General features: G+C 40.3%; 1 protein-coding gene across 2 annotated transcripts in view; it reads left to right on the top strand.

Annotated features, from left to right (window-relative positions):
• Nucleotides 1-22,700, top strand: part of SP3 (Sp3 transcription factor) — a 116,476-nt gene that overhangs the window by 8,507 nt on the left and 85,269 nt on the right. For both annotated transcript variants that reach the window (XM_029605805.1, XM_029605804.1), the window contains one exon: nt 7,742-9,131. In XM_029605805.1, coding sequence (XP_029461665.1) covers nt 7,742-9,131 — 1,390 coding nt within the window. The remainder of the gene's footprint in view (nt 1-7,741; nt 9,132-22,700) is intronic.

Genomic DNA, 22,700 nt, shown 5'->3' with positions numbered 1-22,700 from the left:
GTGAGAGGGAAGAGATGGCTGAGGATCAATTTGGGGTAATAAAAATGGCTGGGAGGTGAGACAGGATCAGCTGGGCTGATTATGAAAGGTTGGATGGAGTGAGAGGGGATGAGGAGATGGAGGATGTAAGAGGTGCTTAATTAGAGGGGTAGAGGTTGAGAGAGGAGATCCTCTGGAAGGGGATAGAGGCCGAGAGAAAGGATCGACTGGAGAGTCAAAGTAAAGTGATTATTGGAGGGGGACCACACTCCTGCTAATTTTATTTCTGTCATCCTCTGGGGTCATGTGAATTTTCAAGTTCTGAAATGGGGTCAGATTGGCTAAAAGTTTGGGAAGCCCTGACCTAGTGACATGTTTGAGTGTTTATGGCACCATGCTCACCTGATTCAACAGCAGGTACTGGGGCTATCAGATTGTATGGCATAGGGGTTAATATGAGATCATAACAGGCCTAGCCATAGCCCAGGCATCCATATGGTGGGTTGTCGGACAGGCTGCAGTGGTAGAATTGATTAGCAGCTAGATCTGTCTGGTAGACTACAAGCTCTGTAATTAACTAGAAGTAGAATATGTAGCCTGTCTGGTAGACTACGTATGGGACCTAGGAAGCTGATGCTTGGGGAGCAGTCACACATGATTATTAGCGACTATTTTGGCTAAGCATGGGAAAGGTGGGTACTGGGCAGAACTAAGTGGGGATCTTCCATAGAGGAAGACATAAGACTATCCTGGATAAGGAGAAATCTTGCAAGTGGTCACACTCTGTGGATGGCAGCTGGGATGTGGCCAGAATAAGTGTCCAGACTGGAAGGGAGGATGGTCTCTTTCTGCCTGCATTCAGTATGTTACTGTGTAATTGGTAATGAATCAATGGTAAGACCTTTAACCTAGCACAGGGGTGGCCAACTCTGTCCTCAAGAGTCACAAGCAGGCCTGGTTCTCAGCATACCCATAGTGAATATACATGAGAGAGACTCTCATACAATGAAGGCAGTGCATGCAAATCTATCTCATGCATATTCATTGTGGATATCTTGAAAACCAGACCTGCTTGTGAATCTTGAAGACTGGAGTTGGCCACCCTTATCCTCTAATTTCATGATTGACATCATTCTTGACTGATAAAAGAAGCACTGTGCATCAAGGGAAAAGCATTTTCAGGTATTAGTCATTGGACCAGTTCTTTTTGGTATTTTTGTAAGCGATATTGTGGAAGGTTAACTGGGAAAAGTTTTGCCTTTTTGTGGATGATACCAAAATCAGCAGCAGCAATGTGTAGAAAATATGTGGTGGGATCTAGTGTAGCTTGAGGGAATGGTCTAGAGTCTGGCAGCTAAGATGTAATGCCAAAAAATGCAGGGTCATGCATTTGGGCTGCAAAAAACCCTAGGGAGTGATGCAGTATTGGGGGGTGAAATTCTTCTGTGCATGAAATAAGAGCGGGATCTGGGAGTGGTCATATCTGTTGATCTCAAGGTGGCCAAACAAGTAGATAAGCTGACAATAAAAGTTAGAAAGATGCTTGAGTGCAAAGGGAAAGGAATGTTCAGCAGAAAAAAAGGAGGTGATATTGCCCCTCTATAAGTCCCAGTATTCATTTGAAATACTGTGTACAGTGCTAGAGACATCATCTTCAAAAGGATATGAACAAGATGAAGTTGGTCCAGAGGGTGGCTACTTAAATGGTCATGGTCTGTGTTGTAAAGCGTATGGGGACAGACATAAAGATCTAAACATGTTTATCCTAGAGGAAAAGTGGGATAGGAGGGATATGGTAGATATTTCAATACCTCCAAGGTAGTGCACAAGAGGAGGGCCTCTTTCAATAGAAAGAAAGCTCTGGAAGGGAGGGGTCATGGGTTGATGGTGAAAGGGACTGATTCAGGAGCAATCTAAGGAAATATTTCTTTATAGAAAGGGTGATGGCTGCAAGGAATAGCCTCCCGATGGAGTTAGAGACGAGGACAATATCTGAATTCAAGAAAACATGGGACAAGCACAGAAGATCTCTGGATTGTAGAGCTGAGCAGTTGTTTTGGATGGGCAGACTAAAAGGCCATATGTTTTATGTTTTGTTTTTTCCTGCTGTTATGTTTCTGTTTCTAGAAGGCTACATCTCAATGTAGATGGCTTTGTGAATTGAATAGCCTCTAACACTTCTTGAAGGCTTCGCATTTCTGCATGTTCTTTGAATCCCTTTTGCAGTGTTTCTCATTCTGGTCATAATTACATTATTCAAAGATAAGCATTTTTAATGAGTCACTTGCCAAGTCAGAGAGATTTTTTCCAGATTTTGAAATGTTCTCATATACCACTAGGTGGTTGGAATCAATTATATAATTTCTTATTGCCCCGTAGAGAGCAGCCTCCTCCTGGACTTTTGTCCTCTTCAGCATTTCCTCTGCGCTGAAGATCTTCTTCCTCTATTACTTCTAAATGTTTTTCTTCTCTAGCTTAGTCATTTCCATAAATTAAAATGAATGTTGTGTCTTGGCAACTTTTCTCTCTCCACCTTTTCTGTCTTAGCCCAATCATATCCAAATACATACTCTTACCTTTTTTTTTTTTTTACATTTTTGTTGCTTTTCTATATCAGTGTTTCTCAACCAGTGTGCCTTCAGACCTGATCAGGTATACCACGAAAAATTCACTGCTGCCTGATACTTATATCTGGCCCAGCTCCTGAGAATCTGCTCTTTGCGCCTCAGAGCAACAAGACGCACTGGGGGAGAGGCTCTTAAACTTGTAGGAACTCCTTTCTGAGAACATGTGTAATTCTGCATGCCTCTTGCGAGCTATAGCATGACTCCTGCAGTGTGGTAATTAATGGGCAATATGCAGGGCATGGATCGCTTTGTGCAGCACAGACACCTCCTCCTCCTCTTCCCCATCTTTGAGTCCTTCAAGCCCCTGACTTATCCCCAGGCTGAGTGAAATGGGGAGAGAGTGGACGGAGCACTGACTTTGACTCACTTTGAGTGCCGGGAGCAGCAGGCAACCAAGGTAACCTACCCAAATCAGCTGCTCACACCACGCCGACTTCCCCCTCTTCCTTCACTTGTATATAGGGGAAAACTGATGTATTGTGTTTGTGTTTGCCCCTTTTGTCCAATTTTTTTTTAAATGTGCAAGAGGGACTGGTGGGGCTTTCGGTGCTTTTGCAGCTGTTCTTTTGGCCATGAGTTTTCTCCATGTCCACACTGCCTGTTCTGAGGAGGCCGGTGTACCACACAACATTTTTGTTAATGTAGGGTGTGCCTTGGGCGTGAAAAGGTTGGAAAGCACTCTTCTATACTGAACTTATATTTTGTAAATTTATTTTGATGGCTTTGCAGCAAGTCAATGACTTCATGAAGTGGCCCTAGTTCTGCTGTCACTTCTGTGTTACTTGACCAGCCAGGCTAAGTTCAGCTCTGAGCTGGCTGGAAGCCCAGAGAAAAGACATGGGTTTATAAAGCTATCAGCTTACTGTCATGCTCTGTTGAAGTAGTCCTCATCTGCTTTGACACCTCAGCTGAAAGCTATGAGCCTGGAGTAGGTAGTATTTCTGATTCAAAAACTGGTTTCCCTTGAGGTCTCAAAACATCCTCATGAGGTGAGGTGCAAGAGTGTTAAAGCACTAGCTGCAGCCTTGATACATTTGTGTTCAGTGCTGTCAGTGCACATTTCGGAGGGCCTGTACATGGTTAAAAATGCCTCATACTTTGAAATTGCTTTGTTGGGTGGAATGCATTCCTGTCTAGTTTCGCTTAGTTTCTCAGACTGTTAGTGGAAAAGATACCAGGCTTCTGGAAACACGCTCTTGTGTGATAGTTCATTAATAGCTCATTCAGTTGTTGTAGTTTGGAAGGCTGTGTTTAGCCTTGCTACTCCATATGTGGCATGCTTGCAAATTGTATCTGGAACTTTATTTCACATGCTAGTCTTGTCTGAATCAAGGGCAAAATCACCTTTTGCCACCAATGGGTCATGTCAGCTAGCTTGGGTGACCCAATTTTGTGGGGCACTGCATGGAGGGCTGCTTAGGAGTTGGCTTTTGCCAACATGTGATTTGGAGTTCTCAGCTCATAACAGTTGTAAAACCAATTGAACCTGGGCTGTTCTTCATTTTGGCACAGGCTGAATAGTCTTTTGCTCTATTCAGCCTGTGCTTGGGTCAAGATCCAACTCGGATCCATTCCTTTATGGTCCATTTCCACGCATAGAAGAGTGGTAGTTTTCCACCTGAAGAGACATAGGTTTTTGTCTGCTTAAGCTTTTTATGTAGAATTTGTTCTCGTATAGAAATTGTAGGAAATAAAATCTTTGGGCATTGATATGCATTTTCAAAACTGTGCAAGCAAACTTTGCAAACTTTTTATGCTTTTGCCCCAAACAGAAATCTGTCCTTGTAGATTTTGTAGGAAGGCTTAATTCATAATCAGAAGTCAGTCAGATCTTTCTTGAGGGTGTTGGATCTGCTGGCAGCAATAGTGCAGATCATGCCTATAGCATGTTTTGTACATGGGAGAAACCCATGTGGTTTATCAGAGAGGTCTGAAGTTAGTCAAAGCCCCCTGGATTGCATCCAGATCACAGGTGAACCATGAGTCAATCTTATCTGGTAATTCCCGTTTGACAAAGAGCTTGCCTTTCTATATTCCAGATCCTCACATTGTTCTGAGCAGAAGTGCATGTGCACTTTGCTGGGGGAGCTCAGCAAGAGAAGCTTTGTGTACGGAGTCCCTGTTCCCTTGCTCCTCAAAGAAACCAGATGTTACATCACTCTTCTAGAGTGGAAAACTGTTCTATTTGCTCTAAACGCCTTCAGAAAGCAGGTTGCCAACGGAATAGTCTTCAAGACACAAAACTGGCGGTTTCCTCAGAAGGCTATCCTGTTAGCCACTTACCTAGCCGGAACAGCAAGAATCTTGGCAGTCTTCCCTATGAATGGATCCTGCATCAGGGTGTGGCAGACCAGATCTTCCTAATTGGCAGGAACCTGAGCTGGATCTGTTTTGCAACAAGGCAACTTCTCCAGTGGGTTAACAGATGTGCTGCTTTCATTGAAGCACAAGTCTGTATGTGTTCCCACCAGGAAGGAGAAGGATGTCGTTATCCTCATTGCTCCCTGTTATCAAAAGCAAATATTTTTCTTTCCTGTTGACTATGACCATGTCATATCTCCTCAGGTTAGGAGCTCTGCCTGATTTTTGATGTGACAGAAATAGGGCATTTCTTCACGCCAGATAACAAACTGTTTTCTTGTATAATTGGCTGCTGAGAAGATAGAGATTTGTCCTCACTAAGAGGACATAAAATATGAAATGGAGAAGGTTCTTAATTTCATGTGCAAGCTCCTAAATCTGTTTTCTTGACCCACAGTGAACATATCAATGTTGCCAATTTCAATTGGACATGCCACTGAATGGGCAGCCAATGTAAAGATGACAGGACAGGAGTAATGTGATAGCGCATATATACACGCCAGTCAAGATGTCAGCGGCAGAGTTTTGTGCTATCAGCAAGACCTGCATACTAAAGATTTTCTCCTATTTTGTGTTTATGAGAAAAATACTTAGTACATAGGGTCCTTAGTCTATATCAAATTTTGTATAAAGGTGGGGGTAATTGGTCACTAGAGTGTGTTTCTCATCTAACTCTTCCACGTTAGGTACTTCAGCTCACAAGAATTAATTGCTGAAATGGAAATATCTTCATATGGGCAAGAAACACAATGTTCCATATCATAAAAGGGTTTGTGATGGAAGGTTTCAAATGGATGGGAACTTGTAGAAACTTAATACTAAACACTACAAACTGATGTTGCTTCTACACTTAAAAGGATCGCATCTCATGAGAATAAGTGTTTTCTGATGGAGTTTTACTTTAAGCCAAAAACTCTTACAAATATAGATAATTCATTCATATAAACTATTATAGAATGATTCCACCCCTTGGATCAGTGCTGTATTATGGATCTACAAGCCCTTAACTTTCTTTGAGATCTGCAAACCGAGGCTTATTGGAGGTTCCCTCACAAAAATTGGCTCACTTCGATTTTACACTATATTGGCCTGGAGCTTGTCTATTGTGCATGTGAATTATGCATCCAGAATTTTTCTTTCATTAAACTATTACATTATACCTCTATTCTTAAATACCGCAAGCACTAGGTGTTTATGAATAAAGGTAGGGACCCACACAGGACATCATTTTTAAAAATTTCTCCTCAGCCCTTGACTCGTGGATTGATTTAACACTAGCTCTGGGGCCGGAGTTAAATTTGCTGCATTAAAAAGGGCACAATGGGTGTTGAGTGATTTTTCTGCATCAGGGAGGGTAATAGCTAATAGCCTCATCTACATGGAATTTAGATGTGATGAAGCGTTATCAGCGACGCAGTTGTTTGACACGCTGATCTCCTTAGTGCATCGGGTGCTAGTCTAGCACCTCCAAAACATGCATCCAACAGTGCGTAAACCTGTGTGCTAGGCTGAGCGCACTTTTTTGCATTGGCCTCTCTATTTCTAATTTGGGGAGCAGGTTAATTTTTCATTCTTATGCTGTGATAAAGCTCGTCACAATCCTGTGCCTGTTAGGGTATTGGCAGTGATTGTGGTGGACCTTAATTCTTCTTCCAATTATGAGATTTTGAAGGCTGCAATGTAGAGTTTAGTCCACATATTCATTAACTTCTGCTGTCTAAATATTGCTTTGTCCAGAATCCAGGTTTGCTGTGATGGTGCTACCGTACTTGTTTCCTGTATAATAATTGACTCCCCTTGCTGTGGGCCCATTTGTGTTGTCTGTATTTATCCTGTACAAGCACTCAGAATCCTATTAAATGCACAAAATGTTTACTAAAATTTTCTTGCTTGTAGATGATGCAGTAATTCCTTCACTGTCACTCTTAGGGATGCTTCTCTTTGACAAATGTGTAATTCCTTACTTGTAATTGTCATTCTCTTAAGATATCCTCCTCCTAAACACACAACCCATCTTTCCGTTTGAGGGTTGCCCATCCTTTCTGCTAGCACTGAAAAAGGGATGTAGGAATGCTGATTTCAGCATCTTTAATACCATCTCATGTTGCTTGAATTTTGAGAGATTTTCAGAGTTTGGGGGAGCATCTGCATTTTGGTATGTGATAGGTCATGTGGCCCTTCAGTTTGAATATTGGAATGCTATCTTTGGAGAATAATTACAAGTAAGTAATCATTTTTATTGTGACTGGTTTCAGCATAGGATTAAGTTGACCACGCTTGTACCCATACACAAGAATTGGCATAGTGTTTATGCTGGTGCATTTTTCTTCTGCTCATTTAGTATCTGGAATTCAGTTTGTGCTTAATTTCAGGGATAGCTGTCACAGTCTGCATATCTTCAGTGTGATTCAGCAGTGAATAAGACTTCAAACATTTAATAGTCATGATATTTGAGGTTGATTTTATTAAGTTCTAGAAGACAGCGGCTTGCTAATAAGGGGTTTGTTCTCACTATGGGGATTAAATGAATAGTATGGTCATGTAGCATGCTAATTAAGAAAAATTAATTTTTAAAAACCATGTGTTTTTAAAAATTGTTTTATTCTTGCTTGCTAGTGTGAACTGTGGGGAGAGAATAATTATGGAAAGTGTCTTTTCATCAGAGTTATTAGAGTTTCATTAATTTATAAGAAATAAGGTTTGTTTTAGTATTAACTGTCTATATGCTAAAATATTATATTAATGAGCATCATTTTTTGTTTTGTTTTATTCAGACAGCGGATTTGACTTCTGTACAGTTAACAGGAACTCCGAATAGATGGGAAGTGTTGGCCACTGCTCCTACTACCATTAAAGATGAAGCTGGTAATATAGTACAGATTCCAGGTGGTGCTACAGTAACTTCAAGTGGACAGTATGTCCTTCCTCTTCAGAGTTTGCAGAATCAGCAGATATTTTCTGTTGCGCCGGGATCCGATTCATCCAATGGTGTATTGTCCAGCGTACAGTATGAAGTAATTCCTCAGCTTCAGACTGCCGATAGGCAGCAGGTTCAGCTTGGCTTCACTGCGTCTGCAGATAATGGGGCTTTAAATCAAGAATCTGGGCAAATTCAGATCATTCCTGGCACTAACCAAACCATCATTTCCTCTGGGTCACCTTCAGCTAATCTCTTAGCCTCCTCCCCAAATCTCTTATCACAGACTGGCCAAGTTCAACAGCAAAGTGGTTCTGTCCCTGTACAGATTCAAGGAGTTACAATAGGTGGATCATCCTATCCTGGCCAAGCCCAAGTAGTTGCTAACGTCCCCCTTGGGCTACCAGGAAATATCACCTTTGTACCTATCAATAGTGTTGATTTAGATTCTCTGGGACTCACAAGCAGCTCTCAAACCATGACTGCAGGCATTAATACAGATGGACATATTATCAATGCAGGCCAGCCTATGGATAGTTCAGACACCTCTGAAAGGACTGGTGAGCAAATTTCTCCTGATGCTAATGAAACCAACCCTGATGTAGATCTATTTGTGCCAACAACATCTTCATCGCAGTTGCCTGTTACTATAGATGGTACAGGTATCCTGCATCAAAGCCCAAACAGTTTGAACACCAGCTCTGGTGGACAGGTACAAACTTCTGCTCTTCAGGGAAATTACATCCATGCTCCTATTTCTGATGATACACAGGATATTCAAGTTTCCACACCGCAGCCTATTGTACAGCAAATACACCTTCAGGAGACTCAGCAACAGCCTACCAGTCCAGCCCAAATTGTGCAAAGTCTTGCACAACAGACAATCCAGGCCTGTGGACAAGGTATCTCTCAACAAGCTCTGCAGAACCTTCAACTGCAGTTGAATCCTGGAACCTTTTTAATTCAGGCTCAAACAGTAACCCCTTCTGGCCAAATAACGTGGCAGACATTTCAAGTGCAAGGTGTCCAGAACTTACAAAACTTACAGATACAGAATGCTCCAAATCAACAAATCACATTAACCCCTGTACAGACTCTTACCCTTGGTCAAGTTGCAGCTGGTGGGGCATTGTCGTCATCTCCAGTTAGTCTGAGTACTGCTCAATTGCCAAATCTACAGACTGTTACAGTGAACTCTATAGAGTCTGCAGGCTTGCAGCATGGAGAAAATTCTGAAAGTCCCGCAGGTATCTTAGTTTTGTTACTTCCATTTATATTTGCAACGTGAATCTTGATGATGATTATGTTTAGTTTTCTAGAACTGTAAAAGATGCTTAAGGATCTACAACCTTAAAATATACATATATATGGAAAAATCCTGAATTTGATGTTTGCAGCAGCCTCCACTGTTGGGCCATAGAGCAGATCTGCTGCAACAAGGGCAGTTCCTCGGCTGCAGAGAACAGGGGGAAGGAGCTGGATGGAGGGGGAGAGTAAAGCTTAAGACAGTAAAAGAACTAAATAAAAACCAAAATATGCAATAGGAAACATTCCAAGCATAAAAAAATAAAGGTAAGCTAAGGAAAAAATAATGTCCTTGAATCCTAACAATTTTGGCTGAATCCCAGGTTTTCTAAGTATTTTTCCACTCTGGTGTATTTGTATCAAATTGTGAATTCTCATGAAACATTTTGATTTTTATGGCTGTAGAATTACATTTCTATAGTTTTCTATAGAGATTTTCAATTGGAACCGATGTTTTAAACAGTAACTAGGATAAAAAAAATTATGCCTTCATGACACTTTTTTTTTTTTTTCCCTCCTACTGATGGATATAATTACTAGAATGGAGCAAAATGTTGCTAAACGCTGGCTGCAATTCATATTTTAATATTGGACTGATTGCCTCTGACTTGCTGGTTTTTGGATTCTTTTGTAGAGCATTTACTGTACCAAATTATGTATGAAGTAAAGCTAGCTGACTCAGAAGAGTGAGATAATGAAAGATTAGCATACGTTGTCTGTGCACTGTAGGGAAGGGCATTCCTTGCCCAAAGATCTTATAATCTGAGTAGGAGGACAGACTGATGGGAGATGTGAAACGGAAGGACTTTTCTGTCAGATTTTGGAGGTAGATCAGAGTGGCGGTAGCAGTAGTTTGGAGAAGTGCATTTTCAGACGGAAAGGAATTAAGGGTGCTTTTATTGCAGAAAGATGGGGAGTTTGAGAAGAAAGCTGATAGCAGGAGAATAAACTTGGAGCCAATAGAACTGAGGAGAACAAAGGAGTCAAGGAAAGGTGCCCATGTCAAGAGAAGGATGTATTAAGACTTGATTATATAGAAGCTAAACTTTAATTTAGAGCTGTATTCCTGACTAGATCAGTGGTGTCGAACCTTTTGAATGGCAAGGAATAGAGGTTGAAAGCAGCAGGCTAAGAACCAAGGAAGCCAGAGTCTAAATCCTGCTACTTCCACTGACAATCCTTGTGATCTTGGGCAAGTTACTTAATTCTCCATTGCCTCAGGTACAAACATATTGTAAGCTCTCTGGGGCAGGGAAATATCTGCTACTTCTGAAATGTAACTTGCCTTGAGCTCAGATTTGGAAAGTTGAGTAATTTAAAATTTTAAATTTAAATCCAATGATCCAAAATTGAGCTAACCTTGAGATGACTTGCCATAGGCGTCTATCATTTATCTTGAATGCAACCTATTAATTCTCTCCATTCCTCCCACCCACCAGCTTTTCCATCTTTCTTCCTCTCTCCTTTCATTTCATCTGTCTCTCCCACAGTGTCTCCACCATCTAACCCCACCCCCAAGATGTTTCTCCCTTTCATCCATCTTCCCTTCCCAGCCTTGCTCCCTGCCTCCTCTTCCAGGCCTGGGAGAAGCAGCCGCTGCTACAATACGGGCCAATACAGAAAAAAGTGCGGGAGAGCAGGCGAGCGCCCGCTCTCCTGACGTGCACACAGGCCACTCTCCTGTGCGCGCGATTTAGTATCGGCCCGCATGCAAATGAGGGCCCGTGGTAAAAAGAGGTGCTAGGCGGCTGTTAGTGGGTTTTGACAGCCAACGCTCAATTTTTCCGGTGTCTGTTCTCGAGCCCGCTGACAGCCATGGGTTCGGAAAACAGATGCCGCCATAATTGAGCGTCCGTCTTCTGACACGCGGGCCATGGGCACGTTTAAAATTTTTTTTTTTTTTTTTTTAATTTAAAATCTTTTTATTTTTGGGGCCTCTGACTTAATATCGCTATGATATTAAGTCGGAGGGTGTACAGAAAAGCAGTTTTTTTTCTGCTCTTCTGTACACTTTCCTGGTGCCAGCAGAAATTAACGCCTACCTTTGGGCAGGCGTTAATTTCTGAAAGTAAAATGTGCGGCTTGGCTGCACATTTTACTTTCTGTATCGCGCGGGAATAACTAATAGGGCCATCAACATGCATTTGCATGTTGCGGGCGCTATTGGTTTCGGGGGAGTTGGCAGCGCGTTTTCGATGCGCTATGACCCCTTACTGATAGTGGGTTCTGAGACCAGGAGGAACCAGCACTGCCATTTTGTTGGGTCTTTGAGGAGGTGTTGCTAGTATCAACTGAATGTTTTAAAAGCTTCTGCTTGAGAAAACAGATTTTGAATGTTTTAGAAAGACTTTTTTCTACTCCATTCTCTAAGATACATTTGGCTTTATCTAAATAAATCCGACTTATTAGCAGTAGTTCAGGTGACTATACTTACTTGCGTTGACTATACTTGGCATGTCTGCTAAATCTATCTATAAGTTGCAGCTGATACAAACTAGTGCTGCTAGACCTCTAATGGGCAGTAGTCTGAGAGAACATGTCATAGTGGCTTCCTATACTTTGGTGGATTCAGATAATGGGCCTATTATTGACCTTTAAAGCAATGCACCAGTCTGTACCTTTGCACCTCTACTGTTTAACAAGGCCCATTGTATTAATTTATGCACTTCTGTTATTTTGCCATGTATTATCTTAATTGTATTAAGTAGTTTTGGTTAATTCTGGTATTGTTTGGTTTACCTGACAGGTTTGGCAATTTGTATATTTAAATTCTTTTGTTTTTATTTTATTTGTAGTGAGAAATTTATAGTTTTACTTGCAAACTGTTGTATTTTGTATTGTTGACTTGTGTCTAATTATGATTTTCTTTAGAACTGTAGAATTCTGTACTTTTACATTTTAATTAATTTTTTTTCCATATTTAGATTTTATGTTGGGTGTGTTAAAAATAAATTGATAAAGCCTAGAGCTGCTCCCAAACAGTACTGGAGAGGCTTGAGGGGGCGAGAGGCAACAAATCCCACCCAAAATTAAAAATAACTCTGTCCTCCAAAAAAAAAAAAAAAGCAAAATAAAGAATCCAAAAATGTCAAATTACACAAGCAAGAAAAAAACCCCCAAAATACAGAAAAAGAAAAATGAAATGCAAAATAAGAAGTACATTTAAAAATAGACCAATAAGCAGATCTAGCATACAAACTAGGAAAAAATGCAGCCAGTGAAAGTAAGATTTATCAATGAACTACAACAGACCATACAGTTCATAAAAATAGTTTAAATTGTAGAAGGTTTGTCTTATAAGGGGAATTGCACTTAACTCACTGTAAAATTGCTGTGAAAAATATTGTGCAGGGAATATTCTTAGAGGGGGCAATTTTCAACAATGTTGCAAACTACATGGGTGCTCTTATGCATACTTTAGGCTAATTTTCAAAGAGAAACTTATGAAGTGCAAAGTAGGCATGTTTAAAGCATCCACTTGTTTTGGCATTTGCTATTTGTGCAAGTGAAGTGGGGGGGGGGGGGGGGGGGGGGAGCAAAATAACGTGTCTGTTTTGAAAATCGAATGTGTGTATGCTGTTTTCCTGCAGGTAAAGTAGGCATGCTGTGAAACCCATGCATGCTTTTAGTCGTATTTGAGGAAGGCAGGTTTCAGTCAGGCCATTTTTCCCAGGTAAATGCACCCATGTGGACTCAACTGGGAGATTTTTCTGTGATTATCTTGATCTTTCAGTTTCTCATTTATTACATTTCTTGTTCACCTTACAAATGTGCTCAGGGTGAGTTACAAATAGAACAGTATACAGCTGCTTAGCTTGCAGCTAGCTGTGATATCCAGGAAAAGATGTCTCCAATTTTGGTTACACTACATTGGCTTCTGTTATTTTACGGGATTAAATTTAAGATCATCTGTCTAACCTTGAAGTTTTTACGGATGTGGGAGCAGCCTATCTTAGGGCAGTACCAAGAGCAGCTGAGATCTTCTCAGGAGCATTGTTGAATGAACCCATTCTAAAAGCGGTTTGTCATGTAAGAGACTAGAAAAGGGGAATTTTGATGTGAAGCCCCCATTTTATGGAGTAAGCTCCTAGTATATGAACTGAGGTGGATTATTTAACCTTTAGAAAGGGGATTAAGGCAATTTTATATAGAACAGTCTTTGATTAATGAAGGGTGCTTTTAAGAGCTGGTAATAGTTTCAACAAAGTGAAAGCAGTTAGTGTAGCTGAATTTAAAAAAGGTTTGGTTAAGTTCTTGGAGGAGAAGTCCATTAACGGCTATTAATCTTGTACCTTGTCAAAGTTAGAGTAATATATTATGTTAATTTTTTCATATCACTTCTCTGCTCCAAGTTGTACTTATTATCCCTGTTTTATTGTAACTGTAATTGTTTTTTGGTTCAACACATGTTATTTACTTTGTTCTCTATACCTTTCATCACTCCCCTGTTTATTGTAAACCGGCATGATGTGACACTCTCACGAATGCCGGTATAGAAAAAACTAAAATAAATAAAATAAATAAATAATCAAGTTGACTTAGAAAATAGCCATTGCTATTAATTGCATCAGTAGCAAGGGATCTTCTTAATGTTTGGGTAATTGCCAGGTTTTTGTGGCCTGGTTTGGCCACTGTTGGAAACAGGATGCGGGGCTTGAAGGACCCTTGGTCTGACGTTGTATGGCATGTTCTTAAGTTCTTCTTATGTTCTTAATTCTTGAGTGTGTATATTTGTATTATGGGATGATTGAGAAAGATCTTGCATATAATATTACAATATCCAGATGATTAGAAGTTAAAGTACCCACTCGCAACAATTCCATTTCTGAGGAATTTAACTTTGGTCTTGTTTTTTTCCCATCCAGTCGTTAATGGCCTTCATATAGGCTCTTAACTCTTCCGGTGCTTGCTCATGCTGCTAACCCAAAGGGACAAATAGATGTCATACATGTAAAATTGGCATTTAATATTATATTCATTAATTTTGTTTTCCCAAAGGATGTAGGTAAATATTAAATAATATCTCTGTCAGTTTCTACTTTCTGCTTATTTGGATTGTGGAAGTCTCTTCTGTTTGGTTTCTTGCTGCCTAGTTTGTTCTTCCATAAGTGTTTATCTCTTTGAAATTGATTTCCCACCTTCTCCCCAAGAGGTCCTGTGGGTTTTGGTGGTATTTTCTCTTCTAGTATCAAGCTTTTGTGTGAGAGCGATGGCCTTTCTGTTTGCTTGAATGTATTCACTTGGTGACACTTTGGGCTACAGAGGGAGAAGACACTCTTGTGCAATGACGTTTTTTGAAGTTTGATGTCTAGAGAAGGACAGCAAGGTGAGCTCACTTAGGGCTAGATTTTAAAATCCCTGCGAGCGTAAATCCTCCCACCTATTTTGCATAGGCCGCCGGCGCGCACAAGTCCCGAGGCTTCGTAAAAGGGGCAGGAAGGGGCGTGGTGACTGTTTGGGGGCGGGCCGGGAGGGTGGTCGCGAGTCCCCCGGCACTGCGGCCTGTGCTGGGGGATGCGAGGCGGCGCGCGCAAGTTACGCCTGCTTCAAGCAGGCGTAACTTGCCCAACAAAGGTAGGGGGGGGGATTTAGGTAGGGCCGGGGGGTGGGTTAGGTAGGGAAAGGGAGGGGAAGGTGGGGGGACGCGGAAGGAAAGTTCCCACCGAGGTCGCTCGGATTTCGGAGCGGCTTCGGAGGGAACGGAGGCAGGCTGCTCGGCGCGCGCAGGCTGCCGATTTTTGCACAGCCTTGCGCGCGCCGACCCCGGATTTTATAAAGATCTACCTCTTAGAGTTCAGGTAGCATCAGTTTTTGCTTGGATTAGTGTGCCTGGTAAATGACAGGATCTTTCTGCTCACTAGGATGTTGTATCTTTTAAAACAGCCAATTTGTATAAGCTTAAGGTAGTGAAGCCCCTACCCTTCTGGAGCCTAAATTTTGTTTTGATGGTGCATATGAAACCTCTTTTTCAAGATGCTGAACTCCTTGATTCCCTGCATTAAAGATGTGGTATTGGTGGTCATTTTCCTGGGCAGAAGAGTAAGCTTCTGCAGGCTTGTACTCAATTTCTTCATTTCTTAGTTCTTTCCTGGATTTTCCAAAGGCATTTGACAAAGTCCTTCATGAGAGGATCATCCAGGAAAGTAGATTCATGGGACAGGAGGAAATGCTACTGTGGATTGGTAACTGGCTAAAAAATAGGAAAAAGAGTAGCGCTGAATGGTCTCTCAGTGGAGAAAAGTAAATGGTGGAGTGCCCTGGGGATCTGTGCTGGGACCAGTGTTTTTTAATATATTTATAAATAATCTGGGAATGAGAGTGATAACGCAGAATTGTTCAAAGTAGTTACCTTACAATCGGCTTGTGATTTATTACAAGAGGGTAAAAGGGGCACTTAAGGATGACAAAGCCATAGCAGAGAGACTAAATTCTTTGCTTTGGTATTCACTGTGGAAAATGTAAGAGATATACCCATGCCAGAAATTATATTCAAAGTGAACCTGGAAGATGTACTAGGGCAAATTGACAAACTAAAGAGTACAAATCACCTGGACCAGATGGTATATATACCAGAGTGCTGATAGAACTAAGAAATGAAATTGCGGACCTGCTATTGGAAGTTTGCAAACTATTAGTAACATTGTCTATGGCACCTGAAGACTGGAGGCCTGCCAGTGTAATGCCAATTTTAAAAAAGGAATCAAGGGGTGGATCCAGGAAACTACAGACCAGTGAGTCTGACGTCTGTGCCAGGCAAAATGGTAGAAACTATCATAAAGAGCAAAATTACTGAATATGTATTTAGGCATTGTTTAATGGGATAAAGCCAACATGGATTTAGTCAAGGGAAGTCTTGCCTCACAAATTTGCTACACTTTTTTGAGGGTATAAATAAATGTGGATAAAGGTGAGCCAGTTGTATCTGGATTTCCAGAAAGCATTTGACCAAAGATCCTCATAAGAGACTTCCTAGGAAATTAAAAGGTCATGGGATTAGGGGGCAGTGAACCTATTATGGATTGCCAACTAGTTAAAAGATAGAAAACAGAGAGTAAGGCTAAATGGTAAATTTTCCCAGTGGAGAAAGGTGAATAGTGGAGTGCCTAAAGGATCTGTTCTGGGACCAGTGCTTTCTAATAGATTTCTAAAAGACCTGGAAATGGGAACAGTAAGTGAGATGATCAAATTTGCTGATGACACAAAATTATTCAAAGTTGTTAAATCACAAGAGGATTGTGAGAAATTGCAAGAGGACATTGTAAAACTGGGAGACTGGGCATGCAGATGGGAAATGAAATTTAATGTGGACAAGTGCAAGTTATGGCTACACAATGCAAGGTCCATGCAAAAAGACTCGAAGGTGTAATCCATATATATAATTCCAAAAATACACCCCCACCTCTCTTTTCATACTATTTTTTACACTACTTTTCACACCTTTTGCTTATAACAGCAGGCTGTATAATGGACTTCTGGTTATTAAACATATCAGTAAGACAAGTAAGTAGATAAAAATCACATGGATCATTTCAAAAAATTATGAAAATAATTTAAAAAAAATTTTTCTGCAGAGACAGGTGGGGGATCTATTTTTTGTTACACAATGCAAGGTTCCATGTTAGGAGCCACCACTCAGGAAAAGGACCTAGGTGTCATCATTGAAAATATGTTGAAATCTGCTCAGTGTGCAGCAGCAGTTAAGAAAGCAAATAGAATGCTAGAGATTTTTAGGAAAGGAATGGAGAATAAAACAGAGAAAATCCTAATGCCTCTGTATTGCCCCATAGTGCGACCTCATCTTGAGTATTGTGTGCAGTTCTGGTCACATCTCAAAAAAAGATATAGCAGAATTAGAAAAGGTACAGAGAAAGGTGACCAAGATGATAAAAGGGGATGGAACAATTCCCCTATGAAGAAAAGCTAAATAGGTTAGGACTTTTCAGCTTGGAGAAGAGATGGCTGCAGGGATATATGACGGGTCTATAAGATGAGTGGAATGGAATAAGTAAACATTAATCATTTGTTCACACTTTGAAAAATACAAAGACTAGGGGACACACAATGAAATTATTACATAATACATTTAAAGCTAATAAGAGAGAATATTTTTTTCGGGGCATATAATTAAGCTCTGGAATTCGTTGCCAGAGGATGTGGTGAAAGCTATTAGTGTAGCTGTGTTTAAAAAAGATTTGGATAAGTTCCTGGAGGAAAAGTTAGTTAATCATTATTAAGGTAGAGTTTCAGAAATCCACTGCTTTATTCTTTGTATAAGCAGCATGGAATCTATCTACCCTTTGGGATCCTGCCAGGTACTTATGACCTGGATTGGCCACTGTTGGAAATAGGAAACTGAGCTTGATGGAATTTTGTCTGACCCAGTATGGCAAGCCTTACGTTTTTATGTACCTTGCGAGATTGAAAAAGAGAAACCAGGGTGACATCTCAAATAGAGCCAATGCCTTTCTTAAGAGACCGTCATACTTAGGGGCTATCTGTGTCCACTAAATAGCTGTTCTCTACCAAATAAAAGAAACGCTTAGCGTAAACAGTGTTTCCCCTTTAAAACTAAATAATCATTGGTCTCCTTCGTGCCAGATTTTTTTCTTATTTTTATTTGCTTATAAATTATTTTTCCTAATACAGACTAGACATTGTCCATTATCCATATGGAGGTTTTGCTTTTGGACATTTCAGCGAAAACTCGATGCCCCTGAGGAAGATTCAAAATGCTTGGCATGTTGAGCATATTGTGGGCTGGTATCTGGAGTGTTTTACGCCAGTTTGCTGCTTTGAAACAATTGGATACTTCTCTCTGCGGCTATAAGATAAGTGGATATTTTTTGCATTAAAATTACATCTGCTCCATATGGATAATGTATAGTCTGCATTAGGAAAAATAATTTATAAGCAAATAAGAAAAACAAGAAAAAAATCTTGCACATAGGAGGCCTATGGTTATTTAAATGTTAAGGGGAAATGCTGCTTACGGTTTCCTTTCATTTGGTGGGGAAACAGTTGTTTAGCGAATGCCGATAGCCCCTAATTATAATGGTCTTTTAAGGCATTGACTCTATTTGAGAGCTTGCCCTGATTTCTCTTTTTCAAATTTTGGTTTTCATTTTGGTACATGTGGGGTTTGTTTTTTTTTTGTGTAGACTGAGAAGATTGGGCATCCAAATGATAGATGCAATTTAATATGGTCAAGTGCAAAATGATGCATATAGGGAAGAATAATCCAAGCTTTACACAATCCTTGGTTCGGTATTGGGTGTCACAATCCAGGAAAAGGATTTTGGAGTTGCAGTGGACAATTCTTTGAAGTCCTCGGTTCAGTGTGCAGCGGCGGTCAAAAAAAGCAAATGGAATGTTTTGGTATTAGAAGGAAAGGAATGTAAAATAAAATGGAAGATAATATAATGCCTCTTGCCTGCATCTTGAGTATTATGTATAGTTATGTAAAAGATAAAGCAGAACTAGGAAAGATGCAGAGAAGAATGACCAAAATGACAAAGGAGTTGGAATGGCTTCCTTATGAGGAAAGACTAAACGGATTAAGCTCCTCAACTTGGACTTAAGACTTGGCTATTCAAACAAGCCTTTCCGGACTCATCCTAACCTTCACCCCCCCCCCCCCCCCAACATTTATAATACAACCATTTCGGTTCGTTGTAAATAATTCCATATAATGTTAAACTCCTTTAGTCTTTCTTTCTCTCTTCTCCCAGTATGATCGCTCTTGTTCTTTGTAACTGCATTTTTTCCCTTGCACAGGTTCCAGTTGCTAATGTTTTTTGCACCCCCCCCCCCTTGTTCTATGTAAACCAGCTTGATGTGATTGTATCATGAATGCCGGTGTATATAAAAACGTCAAATAAATAAATAAACTTGGAGAAGAGAATAGGTGTGGAATAGGTAAATAGGAAATAGTAATTTACTCTTTCCAATAGTATTAAGACTGGGGACACTCCATGAAACTATTGGGTAGCATTTTTTAAAAACGTTTATTTCTCAACACGACAGACATCAGAATACATAAGAACATGCCATACTGGGTCAAACCAAGGGTCCATCAAGCCCAGCATCCTGTTTCCAACAGTGGCCAATCCAGGCCATAAGAACCTGGCAAGTACCCAAAACTGAAGTCTATTCCATGTTATTGTTGCTAGTAATAGCAGTGGCTATTTTCTAAGTCAACTTAATTAATAGCACGTAATGGACTTCTCCAAGAGCTTATCCAATCCTTTTTTAAACCCGGCTACACTAACTGCACTAACCAAATCCTCTGGCAACAAATTCCAGAGTTTAATTGTACGTTGAGTGAAAAAGAACTTTCTTCGATTAGTTTTAAATGTGCCACATGCTAACTGTACTTGGACTGGTGCTTTCCATATATATATAAATGATCTGGAAAGGAATACGATGAGTGAGGTTATCAAATTTGCGGATGATACAAAATTATTCAGAGTAGTTAAATCACATGCATTTTGTGATACATTATAGGAGGACCTTGCAAGACTGGAAGATTGGGCATCCAAATGGCAGATGAAATTTAATGTGGACAAGTGCAAGGTGTTGCATATAGGGAAAAATAACCCTTGCTGTAGTTACACGATGTTAGGTTCCATATTAGGAGTTACCACCCAGGAAAAAGATCTAGGCATCATAGTGGATTATACTTTAAAATCGTCAGCTCAGTGTGCTGCAGCAGTCAAAAAAGCAAACAGAATGTTAGGAATTATTAGGAAGGGAATGGTTAATAAAACGGAAAATGTCATAATGCCTCTATATCGCTCCATGGTGAGACCACACCTGGAATACTGTGTACAATTCTAGTCACCACATCTCACTAAAGCGGATGGAACAGCTCCCCTATGAGGAAAGGATGAAGAGGTTAGGAATGTTCAGCTTGGAGAAGAGACGGCTGAGTGGGGATATGATAGAGGTCTTTAAGATCATGAGAGGTCTTGAACGAGTAGATGTGAATCGGTTATTTACATTTTCGAATAATAGAAGGACTAGGGGGCATTCCATGAAGTTAGCAAGTAGCACATTTAAGATTAATCTGAGAAAATTCTTTTTCACTCAACGCACAATATAGCTCTGGAATTTGTTGCCAGAGGATGTGGTTAGTGCAGTTAGTGAGGCTGGGTTCAAAAAAGGTTTGGATAAGTTCTTGGAGGAGAAGTCCATTAATGGCTATTAATCAAATTTACTTAGGGAATAGCCACTGCTAGTAATTGCCAGGTTCTTGTGGCCTGGTTTGGCCTCTGTTGGAAACAGGATGCTGGGCTTGATGGACCCCTTGGTCTGACCCAGCATGGCAATTTCTTATGTTCTTATGTTCATGGAGTGCCCCCTAGTTTTTCTATTATCCGAAAGAGTAAATAACTGATTCACATTAACCCGCTCTAGACCGCTCATGATTTTAAACACCTCTATCATATCCCTCCTCAGCCGTCTCTTCTCCAAGCTGAAAAGTCCTTACCTCTTTAGTCTTTCCTCATAGGGGAGTTGTTCCATTCCCCTTATCATTTTGGTCGCCCTTCTCTGTACCTTCTCCATCACAACTATATCTTTTTTTGAGATGCGGCAACCAGAATTGGTCTCACCATGGAGCGATACAGAGGCATTATGACATTTTCCGTTTTATTCACCATTCCCTTTCTAATAATTCCCAACATTCTGTTTGCTTTTTTGACTGCTGCAGCACACTGAACCGATGATTTCAATGTGTTATCCACTATGACGCCTAGATCTCTTTCTTGGGTGGTAGCACATAATATGGAACCTAACATTGTGTAACTATAGCATGGGTTATTTTTCCATATATGCATCACCTTGCACTTATCCACATGAAATTTCATCTGCCATTTCGATGCCCAATTTTCCAGTCTCGCAAGGTCTTCCTGCAATTTATCACAATCTGCTTGTGATTTAACTACTCTGAACAATTTTGTATCATCTGCAAATTTGATTACCTCACTCGTATTTTTTTCCAGATCATTTATAAATATATTGAATTATAAGGGTCCCAATACAGATCCCCGAGGCACTCCACTGCCCACTCCCAACCACTGAGAAAATTGTCCATTTAATACTACTCTCTGTTTCCTGTCTTCTAGCCAGTTTGTATTCCACGAAAGGACATCGCCACCTATCTCATGACTTTTTACTTTTCCTAGAAGCCTCTCATGAGGAACTTTGTCAAATGCCTTCTGAAAATCCAAGTACACTACATCTACTAGTTCACCTTTATCCACATGTTTATTAACTCCTTCAAAAAAGTGAAGCAGATTTGTGATGGCAAGACTTGCCTTGGGTAAAGCCATGCTGACTTTATTCCATTAAACCTTGTCTTTCTATATGTTCTGTGATTTTGATGTTTAGAACACTTTCCACTATTTTTCCTGGCACTGAAGTCAGGCTAACCGGTCTCTAGTTTCCCGGATCTCCCCCTAGAGCCCTTTTTAAATATTGGGATTACATTAGCTATCCTCCAGTCTTCAGGTACAATGGATGATTTTAATGATAGGTTACAAATTTTTACTAATAGGTTTGAAATTTCATTTTTCTATTCCTTCAGAGCTCTGGGGTGTATTCCATCCGGTCCAGGTGATTTACTACTCTTCAGTTTGTCAATCAGGCCTAGCACATCTTCTAGGTTCACCGTGATTTGGTTCAGTCCATCTGAATCATTACCCATGAAAATCTTCTCCGGTATGTGTACCTTCCCAACATCCTCTTCAGTAAACACCGAAGCAAAGAAATCATTTAATCTTTCCGCAATGGCTTTATCGTCTATAAGTGCTCCTTTAACCCCTCTATCATCTAACGGTCCAACCGACTCCCTCACAGGCTTTCTGCTGTGAGTTTTTGCCTCTACGGCCAACTTCTTTTCAAATTCTCTCTTAGCCTGTCTTATCAATATCTTACATTTAACTTGCCAACGCTTAAGCGTTATCCTATTTTTCCATGGTAATTTTTCCAAGTTACCATGCACCTTGTTCCATGTATTGCATTAAGTTCTTTGTTAACCGATTATGATGTACCTACGAATACCGGTATATAAAATTGTTTAAATAAATAAATACATTTTCTTCTGGATCCTTCTTCCAATTTTTGAATGAAGATCTTTTGGCTAGAATTGCTTCTTTCACCTTCCCTTTTAACCATGCCAGTAATCATTTTGCCTTCTTTCCACATTTTTTTAATGTGTGGAATACATCTGGACTGTGTTTCTAGGATGGTATTTTTTAACAATGACCACGCCTCTTGCACACTTTTTACCTTTGTGGCTGCTCCTTTCAGTTTTTTTCTAAATATTTTTCTCATTTTATCAAAGTTTCCCTTTTGAAAGTTTAGCACGAGAGCCGTGGATTTGCTTACTGTCCCCCTTCCAGTCATTAATTCAAATTTGATCATATTATGATCACTATTGCCAAGTGGCCCCACCACCATTACCTCTCTCAACAAATCCTATACTCCTCTGAGAATTAGATCTAAAATTG

The sequence above is a fragment of the Rhinatrema bivittatum genome, chromosome 6 (genome assembly GCF_901001135.1).
Source record: "Rhinatrema bivittatum chromosome 6, aRhiBiv1.1, whole genome shotgun sequence".
Taxonomy (NCBI): Eukaryota; Metazoa; Chordata; class Amphibia; order Gymnophiona; family Rhinatrematidae; genus Rhinatrema; species Rhinatrema bivittatum.
This window is presented reverse-complemented; position numbering and strand designations above follow the sequence as displayed.